Below are 23,954 nucleotides of genomic sequence, written 5' to 3' on the forward strand. Positions count from 1 at the left end.
CGCGGATCAGTGTTTATTGAATCATTTCCCAAATAGGGGAAACGATAATTACAAGAAGTGGCGGCTCGGCACATTATGCAAGTGCTGCGCCATGACTTTGGAGCCGAACGGGCCTCCTTATTAAAGACAAACTGGCCCAGCGAAGCTCCTAATCTATTTCTAGGATTTCCGAAGATTCAGCAATCCAGGGATTAGACCTTTTCTCACAGATTTAGACGGCTTCACCCCCTCCTCCCCCTCTAGGACCTCATCCGCCTTTTCTAGCCCCCCCCCCCCGACTCACTCGCTTGGGCTCATAGTGTTGGTGTCTGCAGTTTGTCAACTTGGACCTCCTCTGTTCTTAGTTTCCCAACGGAGTCTCACAACCTGCTGCTATATACAGTATCTATCTATCTATCTATCTATCTATCTATCTATCTATCTATCTATCTATCTATCTATCTATCTATCTATCTATCTATCTATCTATCTATCTATCTATCTATCCATCCATCCATCCATCCATCCATCCATCCATCCATCCATCCATCCATCCATCCATCCATCCATCCATCCATCCATCCATCCATCCATCCATCCATCCATCCATCCATCCATCCATCCATCCATCCATCCATCCATCCATCCATCCATCCATCCATCCATCCATCCATCCATCCATCCATCCATCCATCCATCCATCCATCCATCCATCCATCCACCCACCCACCCACCCACCCACCCACCCAAAACCCAACCCAACCCATCCATCCATCCATCCATCCATCCATCCATCCATCCATGAAAACATGGAAACACAAGTTTAGAATATTTTTCAAATAATACTTTTCATAAAAGGAGCACTGTCGGTTTCCAGGATAACGACCTGTAAACTTTTGAAAATGGGTCATAAAGCGATGTCTTTTCGAAAACGACACCAACCACACTGGAAATGATTGTCGGGGGTATTTGAGATGCTCATATCGCACTGACTCATGGCCTAGCAAGACTATTACAGTGATTTTTTTTTATTTTTTATTCTGGGTTTTCAAAATTAAGTCTGTGTATGCTGAAGTCTATAACTTGACAATTGTCAATTAAATAGCCATTGACGGAGCATCTAGCGGCAAATTGGCGCACATAAATGCTAGCTGTGAAGCGGCAATATCATTTGACAGGAAAAAAAAGACGCGTTAACATCTCCCGTCTGATTTGAAGTCTTAAACGGCTTAGCTGCAGTATTTATTTGCATGCTATAGCCGCTTACGAATCGGCGATTTGCAAAGGTCCTCAAAGAATTCCGACAAGATTGTGACATCTGCGTTGAAAGCCTTTAACAGTGAAACAATTATTTAACAGCGAAATAACAGTTAAAGACACATTACCATCTCACTGAAATATAGTTTATGAGGCAGACAGCTGTATGTGGAGTGGAAAGGTCAAACTTGGGAGGGGGTTAGAGAATGCCAAACATGGTGGCCACAAAGGCTGCAGGACCAAGTTTACAACGACGCTTGTAATCAGCCGCGCTCACGTTTCGCTCCGGATGTGTTAGCGAGAATATAAATACAAACAAAGACCCAAGTATTAGTTACACGCTAACACATGCTAACCTCTGACCAAGCTAGCCGGGAGACCACCGAGCTAGCAAGCTAGCAAGATATCGGTTGTCATTTTGAGTTGTTCGATTCCAGCTCCACTTTGAATACTCCATGGTGATTGTTCCGTACAGAAACATTAAAATGCATGTACCATTCCACCCCTAGCTTAAGTAAACATAAAAAAAATGTACACTATATGAGGAAATATGGAAATAAGAGCAAAAGGGGAAATTGAGCTGCAGCGGTAAGCCTTTGGGGTGATTACCTTATCTCAGTTGAAACCATTTTAATTTAACCGCCCAAGCAAACAAAAAGACAATTCGATAAAAGACTGCAAGCTCGGTAGGGTTGGACTTTCGATGCAAACTCAATGTGACCAGATGAAATTGTTCGATCCGTCTTCTGATGGGAAGATGACGACGAGACTCGGAGCTGCGGGAGAAGTTTGGCTTGGGCTTGATCCCTTCAGCTTTTACTGTGAGCTGGAAAATAGGCATCCTATCAGCGATTTAAACTAAGGTTCATGCTGGGGATTATCTGATTAAAAGGCGAAGAGGACAGCATCAATTAACAAAATGCAGCCCCCAACAAAACATTTTGGCCAATATTTTCAGAGCTGTCTCTAACTTAAGCTCCTTTTCCTTGTAGAAATCAAACCATAGAACCACATGACCGGTTCATGTTGGAAATCTGACATATTTCTCGTGGATTAAACTGGCAAGAAAACATCGTGTCACCCGACATGACAAAGCTATTATCCTATCGGCTGAAAAATCCGCCTGATGGTTTGTCACCCCAGGATGACCCCTCCATGGCAAAGCGTCCGAGACACCTTTGTGGATTGTGCTCTGTCATCTCCTGAGCCTCTAATATGGAGATCCGACCCCCCCCCCCCTGCGTCCGACGAGCAAAGGTCCATTGTATCCTGCGCCATTGTGCATCTGCCACATCAATGCCCAGATAAGCTAGCAACTTGTCACTTCAAGTCGCCTGAGCTCCCCGCTACACAAATAACAGCCTTCAATAAAACACTGCATGCAAACAAGTGGCTGCCCATAAACACAGGCAGAGGGTCCTTATATCTTTGACTATTAAGCCTAATTAATGAACCAGGTATGGAGGGGCGATAACTGCTCGGTAGCCATTATCAGGCCAGCGTGACACTCGCTACGGAGCCGCCGGCAACACAAAAGCCTTGTCTGTAGTCAATGGCCGGTGGCGGAAAGGACGAGAGATCAATTGCAAGAAGAGGGGCAATAAAGGAATTAAAAGGGAACGGGTGACGGGAGCAGGCGGTTGTTAGAAACGGCTCGAGAGTTGCTTAGCAAAATGCAGCAAATACAAATGTTTGTATGCTGAGGTAGACGCTTTGGGGTTTACCGATGCTAATAGTGCCAGTTCGTGTTTGTTGATTTTTTATTTTTTTTTCTATTCTGAACCTTGTAGAAATATTCACTGATTTCACAGGAATACGGTAAACAAAATGTTCGTATCGATAAGGGATTAGGGTTAGGGTTAGGGTTAGTTTAGTAGTTTGACTCGCACGCTAATCGAGTGCCGCTCAGGCTTTGGCTAGCAGATATCATTGCTGCTTTTGACATAGCGTTAAATTTATGTGAAATCGGATCATCAGTTCATCTCAAAGAAAAAATTTCCTTCTCAGTCTCGTCAGATGAAGCCGAAGCAACTGTTTTAAAAAGAACATCGTTCAGATGGGTCAAACTGTTGAGTATGATCTTTCCAGGATTGAGATGAGACATCATAATTTTTGGTTGAGAAACACCATAACAGGATGAAATTCTTTTTTCTGATTACGGCTCGTCATAAAGTATCAAGATCGGCATAAAAACTAATCTTCGCTTTACTGCTTTTTTGCACCTCTGTGCCGACAAAGGGAATGGATCGCAAAGATTCCCGTTCCTCATCTTTACTGGCAGTTTATTGGCCCCACACGGCGGAGAACACAAAACCAGATCCATTGCCCCAAATCGTACCTGAACCGTACCGCCTGGACATCACCGTTTGTATTTACAAGCTCACCCCCAGTCCAAAGCTGCCTTAACTGTCCCGGCGTGTGATCTGCGACTGCAGGCAAAGCTACTTTCCCGCGGCTTCATATCTATTAACCGTGTGAGCTGACGTGCGAGGCGAGCGGTGAAGCGAAAGCGCCGCGAACCGCGCTTGACGCCGCTATCTCATGTGGAAGGCGGGACGAAATAAGATTCTATCCTTGCCAAGACTCCTTGCCAAGGCCTTGCCCGTTTTCACCGGTTTCAGAGCTGGCTGACTCAGTCCAGCCCCCCCCCCCCCCCCTCTTTCTGCCGCCATTTGTAAATGTCAATTCCCACAACGGCGCTACAGAGACGCTGCCCTTCAGCATGACAGAGTTTTCTCACGAAAAAGACACAAGCAAATTCATCGCTATGAATGGAAACGTGGCCATGTTATGACAATGCCGTTTTCTGTGACTTAATCTTGGCGGAAATGATGTTGGGGCCTGGGAAAAGGTAATTTGCAGGCCCGAATGGCGGCTTTTGTAGTAGACTTCAAACGAGGCTACTTGATATGGAACGAGAAATCCGGTTTCCCAGCTATCTTAACTTCCCCGCGCAAAGGGCCGTTGTCGTAATACTTTATTTTGAGAATGTCATTTTCTCGCCGTGCCAGTAATTAACCCCGCTCACAATACGGTATTGGAAACACCACAGACGCAATTCCGGCACCGGGGTTTGTTTAAAAGACTCCGATGTGTGTGACAAGGGAACGGAGAAGGGAAAACTTTATCTTCGCACGGAGTCTTTTCTTGTGCATTCTCCGCCGGGTTTTATTCAAAACTGCTGTTCCTTCACTTCTGCTGAATTGGGTTTTGTTCCTGACTAATTCTAGCTGGTCTCAGTCGGCGGACTCGTGGGAACCGCCGCGATCGCTTACAATCGCTTCAGTCAAACACCTGGGAGATAATTGACTGGGCTTCGGTCAGACTTGTTTTCTTCTTCCTTTCTCGCTTGTCGTCTCTCTCTCTCCGTTCTTCACAATGCAGACAAAGAGCGAAGGTACAAAAAAAAAAAAGATCAAAATCGCCAAATCCGTTCCTAGACAAGGCAGTGTATAGATGGCCCCAGAGCCAAATTGCCTCGGCCGAGTGTGGGCCAACTCGGTGTGGAAAATGGCTGTGAAACAGCGGTTTGAGCTTGGCACTCCCCAAAGACATGCAGCCCATAACAGAGAAAAACAAGTGCTTGCTCTTTTGTTTTTTTTCTTCTTCCTCACATATACCTCGACAAAATCCTTCCTCAATAATCCGGATGTCTAATTGTAGTACGAATTGTTTACTGCACCTGGCCAAGTTGGAAGAAGACCAATAGAAAAGCTGAAAACATATTTTATGCTAGCAGCTAACTAAATTTAAGCTAAATGCAAACGACTTTGTGATCTGAGGTCACCGTGGCAACATGCAAGATGCTCTTCTCCTCTTTCCAAAGCTGTGCCTCCCTCACACAATGATTATTTTCAGCTCCGGTTGCTACGGGATGGCGACGACGCCAGCTATTCTGTCCACGCCGGCATCAAAGTCCGACAAGGGGTCTCCGTGTGCTTGTGATGTGGCCACGTTGTAACCTACTCGGGTTACAGTTGAAAGCATGCTTCGGTGGCTGCAACCGATTCTCCTTGACCCCCGTCCCCCTGACCGACGATAAGAATATCACGCTGCGGGCCTAATGATGTCATGAAAGATGCAGTTATCCAATGTCTTCGCTTTTAACGTCAGGAAGCTATGCTAAACACGCTGTTGTTGTTATTGTAACTACACAGGGCTTCATTTTCATTTAACCTGACACAGTTGATCTTATCCTAATGTGAATTTTTGGGATCTCTTCCCCAGGGAGAAATCCTAAAAAATTAAAAGTCAACAGTGAAAACAAAAGTGAGATGTTCAACTCTAATAATAGCAACTGAGGTCACTTTTTGTGTTAGCTTCTTTTCAAGTACAGTGATCCCTCGCTACTTTGCGTTTTGTTTATCGCGGCTTCACTTCATTGCGGATTTTTTTTCCCCCCCAAATTAAAAAACATTTAAAAGTCACAATAAAACTTCTATATTGACACCTTTAGGACAATGTAGTTTTACTTCAAATGTTCGTTTACATTCCTTTAGAAGTCCATTTTCGCGTGTTAGCATGACCGCGAATTAGCATCTTTCCGCTAACTCTTTAGCCTGCCCAGTACTTCTTGTTGGTGACCGTACTTTGCGGATTTCACTTATCACGGGTGGTTTTTGGAACCAATTATCCGCGATAAACGAGGGATTACTGTATACATTTGTTAACAGTGCCACAAAGTGCGTCAGAAAACTTCCAGGACTGATCCAAACGACATGTTTTCCCCATTACTGTGAGATTCTCTGTCGGGGACACCCAGTGGTTGTCTCATGGCTGCTCAGATTGCCTGGAGCATCTGACAGTTCCTTGCCACGCTAAGGAAACCTTCCTCTACACTTAACTTGGCTTTGCATAATTTTTTTTTTTAGCCTGATTTTTCCCAAAAAAATCCTGGATATTATTTATTTCCAGATGATTGTTGTCCAGCATCATTTTATTTTTTCCTAGAGAGATGGGAATATTCAGTGACCATGACCCATATCTATCCTATGCGGTTCAGTGATGGAAATACTCGAGCACGTTTACGGACACGCCCAGTGGTGCGAACATTGTAGAGAAAACGCCGCTCTGGTAGTTTGAGTATTTTTCCACGCACAAGAGCGCACCTGTTGTCACCACACACACACAATCTCACACCCTCTCACACTCAGCTCTTATCAAAGCCAAGCAAGTTTGGGAGTGCAACCCTGATTTGCATTTGCATATAATAGAACACTCGATAACCCCAAACAATCTTTTCCAAATTTATGCCAGGATCCAATTCGTTTTAATCTCTCCTGCTTTTTTGTTACATGTGTATTTACGCGGATGTGCATGTGGAGATTATATTATTGCTCGCTGTTTTCATTTGAAATTGAAGCTCAAAGTCTGCACAAGAAAAAATAACCTTTCGCCCTTTTCTTTCTCCATCGAAAGTCACGGCCAACGGTGCCCATCGGTTCTGCTGTCTTTGCGTTTACGCTCCACAAAGCAATAGCGACTGTACTATTCTTTAATGGAAGATTAGCTTCAAATGCAAGCTTAAAAGATTATGCGCTTTCATATACGTCGTTGGCAGTCCAATTCTCTCCCTCATGACGGAATCTCCACCTTTTTTTTTGTGGTTTCAGGTTTAAATCATTTCTACACCTTATTGCACTAAAAAATCATGAATTTATTTGATCTTAATTGTTGAAATTTTAAAGACGATTTATGGACAGTTCTATAAAACTGTTTGGGTTTGATCTGGAGCATTTCTTAATATAATAAATTTAGGCAAATTGTGTTGTTTAAACCAAAATGACTAAATTCATATTTTTAACCCTCCAGAGGGCGCCACTGGGCACTTCCTCCTTTTGTTTCCACTTCCTGTCAGTGTCTGCTCAGTAAGTAATCTCACCCAAAAACGATGATCTTGCTTGGGCAAGCAATACGTTCAACATGTCCGCTAACAGCCTGTATGCGTAATTCATCTCAGCTCAGTTGTCTGTTGGGAATATTAATTTCTCCCGCCGTCGCGCCGCCCGACATGGCGGCATTATGAATTATTCTGACTATTTGTAATGATGTCCTGTGTAGGTATCGCCATTACAGGCGAGGAACTTAATTTGCCCATTGTTAATTAATTGCTCCGTTCTTGGCGGGAGTAATAAAAATGCTATTAGGTAAAATACCTCTATCATTAAGCTAACTTTGTTAATATGGCCATCAGTGGGGCACCATAAACAAAAGCTCCACACGGGGGTAATTAAAAATGCACATCATTAATTATGCAGAATAGAAGATGATTCAACGTATCAGAGCCTTGTTGACAAATCCCTTCCTAAAACTTTCCTCACTGGAATTGTATGTTCTTTTTTTACCCCCCTTATCAAACTTCCTGCTATTTAAACATACATAAATCATAGCGGAGTATTTTACAACCAGTAGTTCAATAAACGTTCTCCTTACGCCGTGCCAAACGCATGAAAGTCCGAGGTGACGCAAGGATCTATAAAAAAACGTTTGACTAGGACGCCATAAAGCAATTGTCAGGTTAAATACGTGTCATGACAGCTTAAATCAACACATATTCAACCAGTGATAAAACGAGGTCATCATATGAACCTCCTTTGGAATACCATGGAAGATTCCAGGTACTTTTCCAACCACTGCCATGGATGAGAATTGAATCGTAAAGATTTTCTCCCTAATCGATATTGTCTTTGCTAACTAAAATTGATGTGATGGGAAAACATGAGAATTCAAAACGCCATAGCGCACCTTTTAATGATCTCGACAGCGTTCGGATTAATAGGACAGCGCGGGGAATACGGAAATCGGCCAGGGATTCTTGGAGGTAAATGCGAAATAATGAGGCGGAACATCATCGGGAAGCTCGTCTCAGACGACGAGAGGGAATACAGTACAAGGTGCAAGGGCAGAGAAGCTCCCTTTGGTTGTATTCATCTTGACATCTCCCACAAGAGCGGCAAAAGCGAGGCTCTGACTTCTCCCGAAGCTTTACAAGCAGCGATAAGGTTCAGACCTATTGTTGCGGCCGAGGATGACCCGCAACATGAAAGGGCATCTCGGCCATCTTCCATTGTGAGGAGAGAGCTGCAAAAAAAAAGCTAAGCAGAAGGAAAATGTTGCCTCTCAATTAAGCGACGACTATGTGTGTGTCCAAATGAAATAGAACAGAAGCACCTGTAAGTGGGTTAGCATGTAAATACACCAACGAGTTTGTAAATGAGTGTTTAATTACGTTAGCATGGAAATAAATAAGTGAGGCAGTTTGACTAAAGACGTTAAAGAAGCTAACGTGTCAGCGAAAGGAAAGTTATCTCTGAGGACGTGGCGTTCAGGTTTCGGCTGCCTGAATCTTGCGTGTCATATTTTCTCATGTAGATGACATGCTAATTACTCCTTAATTACACGCATCGTCTGGACCAAAGTGCCCAATGCTAGTGGTGATAATCGATTTATCGTGGTGGTGGTGACGGTATTCCCGGCGGACATGGGATGGTGAAAAACCCGCAGCTGGGAATCGTCGTAATTGTGGAAAACATTTTTTTTTCCATATGACGGTTTTGTCGTATGGGAAAAGCAGCGTTTGTTTTTCGAAAAACAAGCTGGTTGCTCTTTCTCAGCACAATCCGCAATATGCTTACACCAGCCCGAACGTTTATGGAAGGCTGCCAAGCTGTGTGGAGATGATGAAAATCTGGATTTTTTTTTTTTTTACGCATACATCGAGAATAATCGTGCCGCGTCTGGTTACAAGTCGTCACGTATCGCTAAAGAGGGAGCGGTCAGAATTTCCTTTCCCAAAACGCGGGGCACTGAGTTCATGCTGATCCTGCGTTTCTTTATTCATCCAACATCCCAAAATTCTGCCACTATCGTCTTTGCCAACAATAGTCCATATATAGCTATCGATTATTATTTTATTCGAGTAATCTGGAAATTGTTTACATCAATTAATCGATTAATCGAAAAAAATCCTATTTTTGCCGATTTTTTAATTTTATTTGAGAAAATTAAGACAGGACGGAAGATTTTGTACTCTTGTATTTTTTACTGCATTGTAAAAGCTCTTTAAATGAGCATTAAAAGTGCAAACATAAAATACCTGAATAAATTTGAACGACTCGATGAATCGTTTCAGCCTGTCAGTCGTCAATTTGTAGCCTTGGTAGTGACCACAATCTGAACTCTCTCCTATGAGAGCAACCTCCATCAGAAAGTGTGAGATATAGATCGGGTCGTTTTGGACCTCTGCAATCCTTCAGACAGCTCTACCTCAAAGTTCGTCAAATACAAACTGACCAGACGGTCAATCTTTTTTTTTAATTGGCCCAAATGAAGACAAAAGGAAAGCCAACCGGGAGTCCTTGTTCGCCACATGTTCCTTGCTTTTAAGATCTTGGTGATCATACCTGCTTGGCGCCAACCATTTGATTACCCCTGAGAGAGTGATCGGTGCGGTATATGACATCTTTCGCCTCCCATCTTTTCTCCCTCTAATTGAAGCTCCCGTCTTTTGCGGCTTACTCTCTTTGGCTTTTGTTCCCACCTGTCACATTCTTCCCTCTATCCATCCGCTAGCCTTTTGTCTTTTCGCGTCTATTGACAGTCACTGCTCCTTTTCTAGAAGGTGTAAAAATGCAGCATCTGAGGGGCTGGGGGGGGGGAAGAAAAAAAAAAAAAAAGGTGAGAAAACAATCAGTTGTATTGTGCCTTAAAGATGTTTCCAGCCTGGTGAATATACCGTACAGGCGTCTCATCAAAACGAGGCCAGACACATGGGTGTGACTTTTCGGGAACATTTCTACCTGCCATTCCGTTTGCCTCCCGCTGATGTTTTTTGAACACGGCGTTCCACAGGGCGCAAGCTGCACTCCGGTTGACCTAATTCCTCCCTGGCGCTCTTTCAAAGTGCTGAGCATCGCGAGCGCTGCTCCGTCAAGGTATCCGGCCCCGCCTCTCGCCATTAATTCTGGAAATCAAGCAACATCTGTTGTGCTTTGGGGCTCCTTGTGATTCACGGGGGACTTTTTTTTTTTTTTCTTTTGCGGAAAAAAAAACACATTTGCCTGAAGCGAGCAATGAGATGGCAATGAATTTTTCACATTCCAGAATACATTTTGTTGGAATCGTCATCACTCGCTCAAGCTATAGCCACTCAGTGTTAAAAATTGAGCTGGCAGAGGTTTTTTTTTTTTTTAAGACTTGTTGTGTCTCAGAATTTGTCTCCTTTTAAGCACAAGTCTTGTTTATCTGCACAGCCACTCATTCCATAAATTTTAATATTCCTTCCGAGTGCTATATCCAAGCAAAGTGGCGCACGATTCCCAGCCCCCCGAGCGCCAGTTTAGCGCAGACTTCGCGCCACTCACTCTCCACATGCATCTTGCATGACTTTATGACTTAAAACAAGTTCAATAGCATCGCAACAACACAGAAGTGGAGGTGACTATGATATTATTCATCTATGCTATGGCGGGAAGCCTTGTCCTCCGTTGCCCCTCTCCCTCCAGGACTCCCCGTGTGGGACAGATGCTATTTTCAGTTCCACGCCTAACTGGCCCATTTGCCTCAATAATGTGGGCCGCGGTCTCTGCGGGGAAAGTAGCCGCCACCGCCGCAGCCATCCTGAGAGGGGCTAAATGACACGGCGGAGTTCATCGATTGAAAAGATTTGTGGACTTGAACCGCTACCAAAACCTCCTTTTGTAAACGCACAGCATAAAATGTGTTAAACTTGTCACCCCTTATGTTCACTTATGAAACATAGGCTGTGGGATTCTGAGATGACCCAGAGTCTTCACTCACTGATGCCTGTCCGCCATATTATCTTTAGTTAGTTAGTTAGCTAGCTAGCTAGTCGGTCGGTCAGTTCGTTCGGTCAGTTTGTTTGTTCGTTCGTTCGTTCGTTCGTTCATTAGTACTCCCTTTTGATGAGTTTTGAGTCCCCTCAAGTGTCTGCAGTCTATAGTTTCCCAAGACCACCTTTGTTAGTACTATCCTTTAAATAAATAGTCCGGAGTCTTCCAAGACCACCTTGATCAGTCTATCATTGGTTTACAATACCGAAGTCTTCCAACAAAACCGTAGTGACGACCGTAGTCGCCATGATCCTGAAACGACTGTAGTATCCTGATTTAACCTTAGTCCGTAGTCTCCTTGACTATCATAGGCAGTACTTGATTATCATTGTCCAAAGTCTTCCACAAAACTACACGCTGTAGTTTGTTTGAAAATTCTTTATTACTTGGGATGACCCCTTGAGATGCAACATTCCGTTTGAAGGATAGGACAGTACTCCAAATTGGCGACTGTAGTCCAAAGTCTCTTTAGATAACTGTTCTGTAAAGACTGCAATCTGTAGTCTCCTTGTAGTACTGGGTCTCCTGGGGTGACCACGATCCGTAAAAACTATGGACTGAAATCACTGTGATGCTTGACTGACGCCTCCTGTCTAACTGCGGCGTACCAAGACCGTCTTATTGTGGTAATGACTCCATTTTGTAACGTTAACCCATCAGCCAGCACACAATTGACGTCTGTAGATCTCTCCGAGGTGAGAAATGCAAAGAAGAGCCGCTCGCGCTGCCAGCCAGCCCATGTTGAATATTCAAACAAAGATAATTATCTGTGGATTAGCCCCATTTTGGCTGGGGCCACTTCTACTTGTCAGTGGACTCCTGAGAGAGATTGTTTAATCATTAAGACCTTTCGCTCTCTGTGAACCGCCAGCAGCGCAAATGGGTACGAGAAGGGTCGCAAAGATATATTATGTCTTGACTTGTGAGCCATTTAGCAATGAGGCGTCGGTTCATAGTGAAGCCAATGAAAGTGCTCACTTTTAATGGCTCCTTTTGAAGTGTGTTTGTCAATGTGCGCCGGCACCATGTGCAACATTTAACGCCTCGAGGGAGCGTCCATCACATGCGCTCGCCTTCAGATGGGTGCGGACAACTTTTCTCACTCCGTCTTCCATTCCAGATATACATAGTGTTCAGAAGAGTGGCTACATGCGGCGGCCATTTTGGGAACGGTGATGTCAATATACATGATAGGAACATGCACCGATTTACTCGATTGGGTTTGAGTTTAGGGCGTCTGTAGATAGGTAAAACAAGGTTATGTATTTTTGTTTCGGAAATCATGTCCATCATCCTTGTTGTGAAAATCTAGCTCGTAGTGACAGCTCACATGAACCTGATAAGATTGGCAAACATCACATCAGAGCTGTTTTTAGTCTTAATGGACATAACGATGTCGATCAGATGAGCCTTTTGAGAGTGACTCACAGACAGAAAGACAACATCCCCCGTTAGTACATATGGCGTCGTTCTAGGGCCCAGAATGTTGTTTTGAACTGTTCATTTTCATTAGCAAAGGAGTCCCCGTTGCTCTCTCCTATAGTGGCCCATGTGGTATTGGTCCATCTGGGCTCTGTGTGGTCACTGAACACGCCACCTGCTCCGATCGGGCGGTGGCGTGGCTCTTAGGTGGCGTCTTTGCCCACTGTGCAAGGGGGAAGCAGATGTAGCGATTTAAAGCTACACGTACACACACATAATAGTCAATGTCGCAGGCACCTTGTATTCCTCGTTCAAGCTACCGATTTTAAAAAGTAGTTTGTCCGAAAGTTTGCCGAAACCCGCCTGTGGAATACACCAGAAATTTTCCGTTATGGTCAGTAACACTAGCGATGCTAATGCTAATACAAGAAATGTTCCAGGCTAGTCCACCAGTAATTTAGCTCACTTAAGTAGATGATCCTTGTTTACCATGGCGACAGTCAAGAAACGTTATTGGAAGATCAAATGACCACGTAATCGTTCCTTAATAAGCTTATTAACGTGGAAATAGGGGCGAGTTTGACACATAGCTAGCTAACTGGTTGGATTAGAGTAAAGAAATGCACGTTTTTGTGTAAAAAGCCTCTTTGTTGAATGTATCCACAAGGCTCTTGTTTTGATTTAAGTCAGCTCATGTTGCCTATACACGTTGTGTTGACACTGTATACACACTTGATACTGCCAGCTGTCCTTTTACTGCCTTCGAATGGCCCAAGAAACGTTGCATTACAAAGCAGGCGGATATCAAGTCAGTCTGCGAGGAATCTGATCCGGCAGGAAATCCAAAACTCTAATTTCAGACAAATGTTTTATCCTTTTACTTGTGGGGAGGTGTGAGGACTACCGGTTCGAATTCGAGATACTAGGTGGGCTTTGTTAGCTAGCTTTTGTTTTATTTTTGGAAGTGGATACTTTTTCTTTTTTGTTAGCTAACGTCAACAAATGTTTTCATTCCGTCGGTAACGAACACAGCCCATGTTTAAGGAATGTTTAATGTAAGAAAACACTTTGGACAGAAATTCTGTTCGTTTTTACATTTGTAGTTTGTATGTTAGCTAACCAAAAACGATTGAATAAATTTCTGTGCTATTAATGATTTTGCTCATGGGCTCAAACAAATTTTCAGTTCAATGTTGCACAAAGGCTGCTGAAAAAATCATTTTGAACACAAAACAATGTATCCAGTTTGTGTGCATGAGTGTGTGTGCGTGTATATATAGTGTGTGTATGTGTGGGTTTACGTCAAAGGTATTGAAACAATATGCGCATGTGGGTTTACGTCAAAGGTATTGAAACAATATCCACGTGTGGCTTTACGTCAAAGGTAGTGAAACAATATGTGCAACATTTTTTTCTGGATTTAACCCGCAGGATTATAGTAAAACAATTTTTTTGACTTCCTGATATTTTGGCCATAACACTGAAAGTTTGGCTTGTTTCATTGTTAGCTAATCAGATTAGACACAATTATTCCACATTTGCATGAGCTGTCACGTATGGGCAAAAAAAATAAATAAATCTAAATTTCGTGTGAAAGTGATGTAATATATATTTTGCTCTCTGATGCAGAGCACTAATTAAAAAATACATCTCTGTTGAATTTTTATTTTTTTTGGTAGGTGTCAGAAATCTTTTTTTAGTTGTGTTAGTAAATATTCATTTTCTAATACACTTTCTTTTTGCGCTGTGCAGTTCCACTTAATTGACTTGCTTTTTGCGAGCAGACTTAGGCGTTTGGCTCGATTTGTTGAGCGAGCCAATAGGAATGCTCGAAAATGTTCAAAGTGAACATGTAATACGTTGAAGCAAAGAAGCTGCAGGCAGACCACGCCCCCGCCGCGCGCGTCACTGGCGAGTAGCGTGGACGCGGAGTCACTCCCTGCCTACTTTTAATAGCTTTGTCATGTGATGGAAAGCAGTTGTAAGACAGGTGCCCTCGGTTCATTCTCGGCGAGGGGCGGCAGTTGCCTGTGTGCAAGCGAGTGGGAAGCGTGCGTGGATTTCTTTTTTACTTGATTTGTTTTCCCTTTTTTTTCTTTTCAGCCCCTTTACCGACGCTTTTTGACGATTATATTTGGGGTTTGTTTATTTTGATTTTTTTTCCACGGAGCCGTCATTCAGTGGCTGGATGGCGTGGGACAGGTGTAACCAGGACTCGGTGTGGAGAGAATTAGAGGTGAGCTCATGCAAAAAAGAAAAAAAACAAATCGAAAAACCAAATGAATCGTTCTATCCTTATGGACTGCTTTGATATTATTTCCTGGAGCGACGGAGCTTTTTAATGGCTGCGGAGTCCTCTCTTCCCGATGCGTAACGCGTAATGTGGAGCCAGTTGAGGATGCACAACGCGGGACTATTTGGCAACTGTTAAACAAGCGGAATGTTTTCCCCTCCATCGCAATTCCTGGTGTAGTTTTTGCAAAAAAAAAAAGGATCCTTTAACTCTTTTTATCGGATGTATCGCTCCCGTGGTGCGTTCATGTACCGGAGAGGGTTTCTCGGCGTCACAATGTGTGTGTGTGCGTGTGAGGTCGTGTGCGCCCGTGCGCGTGCGTGTCGTTTTACGCACGGAGTCCCTTGGTGGCCAGCGTCCGTGCGCGTTATTTTGCAAGGGGAGCAAAGGTTGCGCACTTGAAAAGGGGGACGACTGTTTGGCATTCGATCTTTAATCAGCCACATGAGCACATTAGCACACCATTCGACTTTTTGTCGTCTTCGCACCTGCCAGCCCTTTTAATCTGCGCCGTGCTGCGCAGTGATGCTCTTCCCGGAGGTGCGGATTATTTCCCCCTGCTTGTGGAAATTTCTCCGCAGTGCTTCAGATTGTGTCCAAAATATGCGCACACGCTATAAATATTTGCAGCGGAAGGAATAAGGCTGCGGGCTGCAGGATCTTCTTCTCAATGCTCCCTGCTCGCTCGTCTTCTATGTGCGTAAATCACCGTTTGTCTTGTCTGTGTAGGCGCGAGTCCATCACTTTGCACCCGAGCGGCAAGTCCATAAGATAATTGGGCAGCCTATAAGCGCAACCTCTGCTTTGCAGAACGTTTGCAGTCTTTGGCTGCCGTGCCTTGTCAGGCTGGATCATCTCACAGCCCCCCCCCCCCCCCCCCCCCCCATACACTTGCGTGTGCAACACAACCCAGCTGTCTCATCACAAGTCTTGAAGTCATTGTGTATTCGTGTGGGGGGGGGGGACAGATGAACGGTGACACCGGTGTCTGGGCGCTCCTCGCTTTGCCTCCTCGGCACACGAGACGACACGTCTTTTTTGACCTGAGCCCAACCTCACGTCCCTTTTGTTCAGGCGGGGCCGAAACACCCCCCTCGGGGGATATCCACCTTTCTGACATGTGCGGCCAGGTGCCGTTAGACGAGGATGGTTGTTGCGTGACTTGGAAGTTTGCACGGGTATTTTGCAATCAAATTTGTTTGTTGATGCAAAAAAAAAAAAAAAGCCAGCAATTGTCCATCCTTGGCGGGCGCATCTCAGCAACCCTCTTCCAGTTGCATTCACAATGACCCTGCAAAAAAAAAAAAAAAATCAGCTGAGACATGCAAATTAGCCCAACCCCTTTCCATCAGGCTCTTTGCTTCTCTTTCGTTCACTCTCTCTCTCTGTTTGTTTTCACAACACCCAGATCCTCGTTCGACCCCTTCCCCCCACTGCCCACCCCCCACTAGTCCCCCTTCTGTCCTGTTACAGTTGGGTGGTGCAGGCAGCTGCTCCGTAAAGTACACGACAAGTCGTGGAGATTACATAAAATGTCAGCGGGCGTGCGCGCCAATCGCATGCAGGGCGACGGCGCTTTGCAGGTCGGGGGGAATCGAACGACGCGCCCGTCAGCTCGATGCCGCTTGTACTGACCGTGTCCTCCCCCCCCTCCTCCTACAGTGCGCTGCCTTGGTTGGCGAAGACCAGCCCCTCTGTCCCGATCTCCCCGAACTCGACCTCTCGGAGCTGGACGTCAGCGACCTCGACGCCGACGGCTTCCTGGGCGGCCTCAAGTGGTACAGCGACCAATCGGAAATCATTTCTGCGCAGTATGGCAACGAGGCGTCCAATCTTTTCGAGGTAGGCTGCATCTTTATTTTTTTTGTGAGAATGATGTCGGGTGCTGAAAAAAACAAAAAACAGTGCAGGCATGCAGGGGAGATAACGTGAAGCATGATAAGCCCCGGCGGGACCTTTGTCCCCTTATTTGGGGCCTGACAGTGGTGGGCCTCCTTATCAAAAGTGTTTATTTCAGTTTCAACTTACTAATGCGGCTCACATCTGAAAGTAAACTCTGGACACGTCGTAAAGAAAGGCTTCTCAAAAGCCTTGTAAAACTTTAATCTTCCCCCTATCACCCTCGCGGTGTTCCTTTTTTTTTTCTCTTGTCACCCCGTGAGACTGCCAACAAGGTCGATGATCCAGTCCGGCCTATAAAACCGTCAGTCTCGCAGTCTTCATTAGGGGCCCTTATCGCCGGCGTAGATAGACAGGCCGGGATTGGACGCGGCGGTTTGGCCTCTAGGGGGCGAAAGAGGCGACGTGTCACGCGCTCACGTTTTTCTGCTGCCGTATGTGTGCTCGCTGCTCTTGATAACAGGCGAAATTCTTTCCATCTTTAACCTCGTTGACTACCGCTAGAAACTGTTTGTGTGTGTGCCTCGCCTCTGAGGACACACACTCACGCACACAAATGGAGTCTAAGTGGTCGCTGGCGTGGCTGTCTGCCGTCAAGCCGAGCGATACGGTTAAAAATACCGACAAGTGTCAGTGTAAAGAACAATGCAAGTCCAGTTTCTAAAAATAGCCTTTAACTCTGCTGTCATGTTGCCGGTCAAAATGATCAGCTTTTAAAGTTGAATTTGTATAATAATACAATTTATATGTTGGGAAGTGTCAGGTGGGGACATTTTAACGTTTGTGGGTCTTTGATTATGAAAGAAATTTGTTTTTTAGCACTTTTACACAGGTGGCTAAAAATATTGATGTAATTCAATATTCATTCATTAAATTGTCGGAATTGATTCAACTCCTGGCCAGTAGGGGGAGCTCTGCGTTGCGTGGACAACAATACAACAAAGTTATGCCAGCACTTTCGACATTTGATATTTCCTTGTAAATCCGCAAAACAGAATATCGACAAGAAGTTACTTTACCACTTTACTCTTTCAGCGTTTATTTTATAACTTCCATGTCAAGCAGTCAAACCTTTTTTTTTTTTTTAGCTCTTGGAAAGTCTTTCCCATTTAGCCCTTCCTGATAATTGTGTTTCATTTAAAAAAAAATAAAAATAAATCCCTTACTGAATCTTTACTTTCCGGTTGTTTGTCACAGTCTTCAATATCTCTTCTATTTGCTCTTTTTCCTCCCACCTGGGAGTCCAATAATTAGTCGTGCTGGGTAAATGAATATATGATTGGTCCGAAATGGGCTTTCACGGTACCCCGCTTTGCGGTGGTCCATCGTGTGGCCTACTCACGTGTCCCCCCCACCCCCCCACGCACGTGTCAGGCATGAATATTACCCACTCGTGCCGATGCACGCCGCCAGCTATTGTGTCGCGCTGAGTGAAAGCTCGGCAAATCTCGAAGCCGTGAAGAAGCAAGGGGTAGGGGCTGAGAAGGGGTACAGTTTATAACCCCCCCCTCGCTCCATCTTTGGAAAGTTTCAAATCACCATTAGAAGTGGCCAGTTCCTCATGTAGCACGACCCGGCTAATCCCTTTTAATCTGACAGGGGAAAGTTTGCCTCTTGGCAAGGATTAGAGCACCGCCGGGGGGGGAGGGAGAGTGCTCGGGCTTTGGGTGATGGCGGGCGCGCTGCTGATGTATTTCCTAATTAGCCTCCTGGAGCATCAGCATAAGAAAATCCTGATTGTCATCTTGGAGCCACTTTCAGTCTCGGCCTGACCAACATGGCTGCCGCTTTTGAAGGCATTTTAATGATGTCACGGGTTGCTTGACGAAACATCAAAATGAGGTCATTTTCAGGTTGCAGGGTTATTTTAGCGGCAGACTGGTTTTGTTTGGGATAGGACGCATCTTTTACGTAGCAACATGTGGCTGGCTGGGATCACGAGATGTCCCCTGGCTGGCCTTTTGCTCCGTTACTGACCGTTCCCGTGCGGTATGATACGCCATGTCCGCTCAGCCGCACACACACTAGCGAAACTTTCTCTGCTCGTAGTCGACACCTCTTGAAAACTCTCAACGTGGCCGCTCTATTTCAGGCCGCAGTTATTAAGGGGGCGCTAGCTCTAATAATTTCCTGATGTACTGCCAAAGATAACAGCATGGAAGTGTTGACCCAACGAGTCAGAACCCTGCTAGGATTACATGGCTGGCGGTCAACGGGAGGTGGCAGAGTGGCCCGAAGGCAAAGGCAGGCTCGAAATAAGTCGTTTCGCATCAGCCAAAATGGATAATTTGCACATCATTAATACTTATTAAATAGCCAAAACAAAGAGAACCCACAAAAAAAGTAGAAAAAGATGAGCCATCGAAGTGGTTGTAAAAAAGCTTCTTTGCTACAGAAGCAGCTAGCTAGCTAGCAACAGCTTCGGCTAGCTTCTAACGTAAACATGTTGCGGAGTCCCACCTAAGTCAGTAACTGTCGCTTGCGTGGCGGTCAATAAGTTACATTTCGGATGACATTAACGAAAGAATGACTTGAAAAGACAGAGAAGCCATGCTAAATGGTAAGCTAACCTAAAAATGACACGGCTAGCGCGTTTAACGCCACAATTAAGTGCTTGGCTGATCGATGACACTTTTCACAGACATCTGGCTTTGAGTGGCAATTAAACTGCGAACATCCAACTTTACTATTAAACTATTAAATAGCTAAACTGAAACAGAAATAAATGGAATTTTTTAAAGTTAGTTTAGCTTTGCTTACAGACAGAAAAATAAAATTTGCTGTTATACACAATGTGAATTCACAAAAGTAAAACTCATAGTTTTAAATTTTCAAACAACTGTTCATCCATTAGATATTAGTTATAATTTTACTGTTTAATAAAAGCCTTTCTTTGGGTCCGTGGGATTAAGCTGCTCCCCTCCCCCCAAAAAATGCTGCACAAAATTAGAAAATTGCTCCTCAAAATAATTAATTGATTGGCTAAATTGCTTTGCAAAAAAAAAAAAGAGCCTTGATGAATAATATATGGAGACTCCTCAATCAACCAATTATTTAATCGAGTATTATTACTTGGACGAATACAAATCATCCCAAAAGCTAAGCTGTCGTCGTGTGTTGTCAACAGGTGGAAACTGCCGTCCAGGCAACACAACATATTTTATATTCAATACAGAGTTGTGATTCAAACCGCAAAAATATTTCATTGGTTCCATTTTCTCGTGAGTCACTCGCACAGTTGCCTGGTGGTCGGTGCGCCCGTGCCCGTTCGTGTCATCGCCAAACGTCCGGGCGCATTTGTCCACGTCGGAGGCCAGACAGACATGAGGACAGATGGGTAGAGAAGGAGAAGGTTTGGGCTGGTGCCAACCTGAATCAAAGCCCAAGGATTGCAAGTAAAAGGTTGTGGGCTTTGCAGCTAGTAAAATGAAATGCCAAGGCTTTAGAGTCTTACGAAGATAGTGTGCATGGACATTCTGCGAGCATGCCATCATGCGTCGCCGAGCTCTTGCTCACGCGTGCCCTCTGATGGCCTTTGCCCAGCTGCTTTAGGCCAATTTCTCTCGTTAAAAATAATGTCGTAGTCAATTTGACCCCCTTTAAATAGAAACAAGTTTAATTGACAATATTAATAGGGATTTTTTTTTAATTCTTGTTAAAATGGCCCAATTTTAAGATAAGGCAAGACTGAGATTTTTATTTTTTAGTGGGAAACTTATTTTGTGTCTTGGGAATTATTATATATTTTTTGCCACTTTTGGATCATTTTGATTTTTATGGAACTGGCACATGAAGAGGTTAAGGAAATATGATTAGACAACAGCAGTTGTTCTCCTGTGTGAAACTTTTTTATCTGCTTGTTTTAATAAATGTTAATTAGGATTATTTTCCCTGCTGCCATTTTTCGATGCTCAAACATTCTGACCCTCCAACCTTATTGCACTTCCCGAGAAACAAACCTAACGGCAGGATTGGATTGAAGGGTTTGAACAATCAGCAGTAGATTAGCACACACTTGTCAGTGGAAACACACTCGCAAACGCACACACTCAGGGCAGGCTTATTGTTCCTGTTCCTGCACCCTGCTGAGCGCTTTGATTTTGCAAATTTATGCTGACATTTGAGAAAACACCACCCACACCGGTTGGGCGCTCCAGCAAAGGGGTGTATGAATTACCACAGTCACCACAAGGCACCACCCCTTCCTCATCTCCACTGTTATTACATCGACGCTCGGGCGATCGGTGGAGAAGACGGGCGCTCGGGCGTCTTGCCGCAAAACTCCCCGCCTCCTTTGGCTCCCAAGGCGGAGAATTTGTTTCTTCTGGAAAGACCAAGCGGGGAGAAGGGGGAAGGCGGTCGGTCGGATCCCAAACAATAGTCCCTTCTGGGAACGTTTGGGAACGAGAGCAAAGGAAGGAAGGAAGGAGCTTCCTTTTGCCTCTGTCCCAGTGATAAACCGCCGCTGCTGATTGCAGCACGTTTGGGGTCAGCCTCCCCCAGCTGATCCCAAACCCGCAAGTGCATCCCCGCCGACGCCACCGCCGTCTACAGGTGTGTAATTGAAACGTAGCGCACGCATGTCAGATAGTGGTCTTTTGGTGCCGGCGTGCATCAGGCGCTGACGGCTATTTTTAGCCAATGGGGTAATCTCGGCTAAGAGCCTTTCAGGGCTGTTTCACGTTAACCTGGCCAAAACACTAAGCCAATAATCCAACCCTCCCCTAGACTCACACACACACACACACACACACACACACACACACGTTGCCATGATGCCACACGATAACAAATGTATTATTTAATACTGGACTGCAACTATGGAATTATTTCACACTCTTCCCTACTTTCGAGATTCCGCCTTTAAGTTTGGGAAACATTACTCTGATGTCACCAAGGCAGACAAGTGGCTTGTCAATATCTTGAATTCATCAATCGGTAGATTACGCAGAAAGTTGACAAAGGCAACAAATGTCTTTGTCACACTGATGTTAGCGTTGCGGCTTATTTCCGAGCATTTGCGCAAGTAGCTCAAGAAGCTCTCGGAAGTTGAATGACTCAGTTGGCTGTCCAATCGGGAGACCTCAAAAAGGATTTGGATCTTCGTGACATGATTTGAAAAGAAATGAAACTTTGTGCCCAAGATTCTTTTCTGCAAAAAAAACTCTAATAACTCTCCATTTTTTCAAATTATGCGTCAAAGGTGATAATCCTCAATTAAAAACAGTAAATTGACAGTAATTGTGGATGTTTACCCACAATCAAACTTCTTCAATTTGACCTAAGGTGTGCATTTTGGGAATATGGGAGGTCGCCATAGTTCCTGTGGACAACTCATGCAAGCTCAGGGAGATCACACAAAGTCCACAGCCGGGACTCAAACCCTGAACTGCTGAACTGTGATGCAGATATGCTAATTCGTCCTCCACAGAGACAAACTGGCTTTAAATGTAAACTCGGTTCTTTCAAATTAGCATCTTTACTTCCAGCAGGTCAAACTGACCCCCGTAACAAACCAAACGGGAACGATGTGGGTCGGGGAGGTGAGTTTGGTGCGGAGGAGCCCCATCAAACACACTCCCACAACGCTCCCGTCCATATGTGTGCCATTGATGTTCGACAAAGATGAACCTTGTACCAGCTTTGTTCTCTTTACTTGTAAAGAGGGACGCAAAAGCCTTGTGAAGTCCTCTCTCTTTGACGAGCCCATATGGCACTTGAAAGTACGCGACAACTGCAGGGGAGGGGGCGGGGACAGCTGAGATAGCGTGCTTGCAAAGTCACGACCAGGAGAAAAGACTCCGCCTCTACCTGCTTCCTCGCACACGCACACAGAAGTCAAGGTAAAAGATAATACGTTTATTTGGTAATCAGCAAATAGCTTTTAGCCAGTGGGTAAGTGGCGGCGCCTGTGAGGCCTTGATAAGATCGTGTGCTTTCAGGTGTTTCCCTGTCAGGGCGCCATTCAGCGCAAATTGAATACGGTGACCTTCTTTCGCCGCCGCGTCAAATTGACTGCATTTCCCCCCCAAAAAAGATTCTGCCATTTCAATTACCATACATCTGCGATATTGCCAACACACACACACAGCGCTTCCTGCGCGATGAGGATTGTGACAACGATGTGCACAATTTGTTTGATACAGCACATGGGCGTCCTTCCGAGGACGCCGTAACTGCGACAAAACACTATCGATGGGCTTGGCCGGGCTCAGAAGGTCACACACACATATACACGCGCTGGCACTCACTTATACACGCAGCGTGAAGGTGGTGTCCTCTGTTTAGAAATATGACAACCAACCCCCGTACATATTTGGGATTTATTAATTGACAGATTTGCATGTTTAATCAAACGCTTTGGCGCCATCTGGTGGTATCATTGACGGTAGGACTTAACGTTTGTTAGCATCACGATATGCATGTGTCACCTAGTCAGGTACTTTTAAAAAGTTTGTTGTTTGGTGCGGAAATGAAGTGGGATTGCACCTCCACTACAGTAGGTGGCAGTGGTGTGCTCGTTAATAATAGCAATTAAATTAAAATAATTAAGATTTATTGTTTTTTGATGTCAATTAGGGTACAATGTTATGCCGAGGTGCGCTTACAAGAACTTTTATAGAGATATAAAACTATTTATAGTCATGGTGGAGAGTTGGAGAAAATGGAGGAGCTTTATTTAGTAAAGCCATAGTTTTGTCTTAAAGGTTTTTGACTTTGCGTGTGGCCGCCAAATACTCATTCATATCAGCCATTACGGTCACGGCAAGAAGCGGCAGGGATCGATCAACCAATAACTCGTTCTTCACCCATTGGAAAAGTCCATCACCAGTATTGCTCAGTCATGTGACTCATTCCTTGCCCATAATTGGTTGGTCAGTCGTCATTGTAACTCAGCTCAGCCAATCTTGTTCCAAATATTCACGACAACTCCTTTTTGTCTGGTCTTGTGACTCGCTTCTGGTCCAAAACATCAGTTCGTTGACATCATCTAGTTTCTGCCGACTTTAGGACAGTCTAGCTGGCCAGCTCCCGTTCATGATACGGGTTTGATCTGCAGGAACAAGACCATTCCCGCTCACATCCCCAGGGTGGTCGTCTCAATCGGATGCGGTCACGCTCGTATCCTGTCCTTGTCCAGTATATCCAATATACAAATATATCTCTTCTCACTTTTCCTCTCTTGCACCCCATCAGCTCATCTGATAGCGTTCTAACAGCGTCAAATGCTTCCCGGGAGATTTATCTTTTCG

The 23,954-nt window shown here is 44.7% G+C and overlaps 1 protein-coding gene across 7 annotated transcripts in view; it reads left to right on the top strand.

Moving 5' to 3' along the window:
* The window catches only part of ppargc1a (peroxisome proliferator-activated receptor gamma, coactivator 1 alpha), a 146,830-nt gene that overhangs the window by 102,507 nt on the left and 20,369 nt on the right, over positions 1–23,954 (top strand). For 4 of the 7 annotated variants that reach the window (XM_049735224.2, XM_049735230.2, XM_049735250.2 and 1 more), the window contains one exon: positions 16,465–16,644. In XM_049735224.2, the coding sequence (XP_049591181.1) occupies positions 16,465–16,644 (180 nt within the window). Of the gene's footprint in view, positions 1–14,219; positions 14,746–16,464; positions 16,645–23,954 lie in introns of those variants that run through there. The other 3 variants (XM_049735231.2, XM_049735271.2, XM_049735260.2) reach the window with 3 other exon arrangements.

Source organism: Syngnathus scovelli, chromosome 1 (assembly GCF_024217435.2).
Source record: "Syngnathus scovelli strain Florida chromosome 1, RoL_Ssco_1.2, whole genome shotgun sequence".
Taxonomy (NCBI): Eukaryota; Metazoa; Chordata; class Actinopteri; order Syngnathiformes; family Syngnathidae; genus Syngnathus; species Syngnathus scovelli.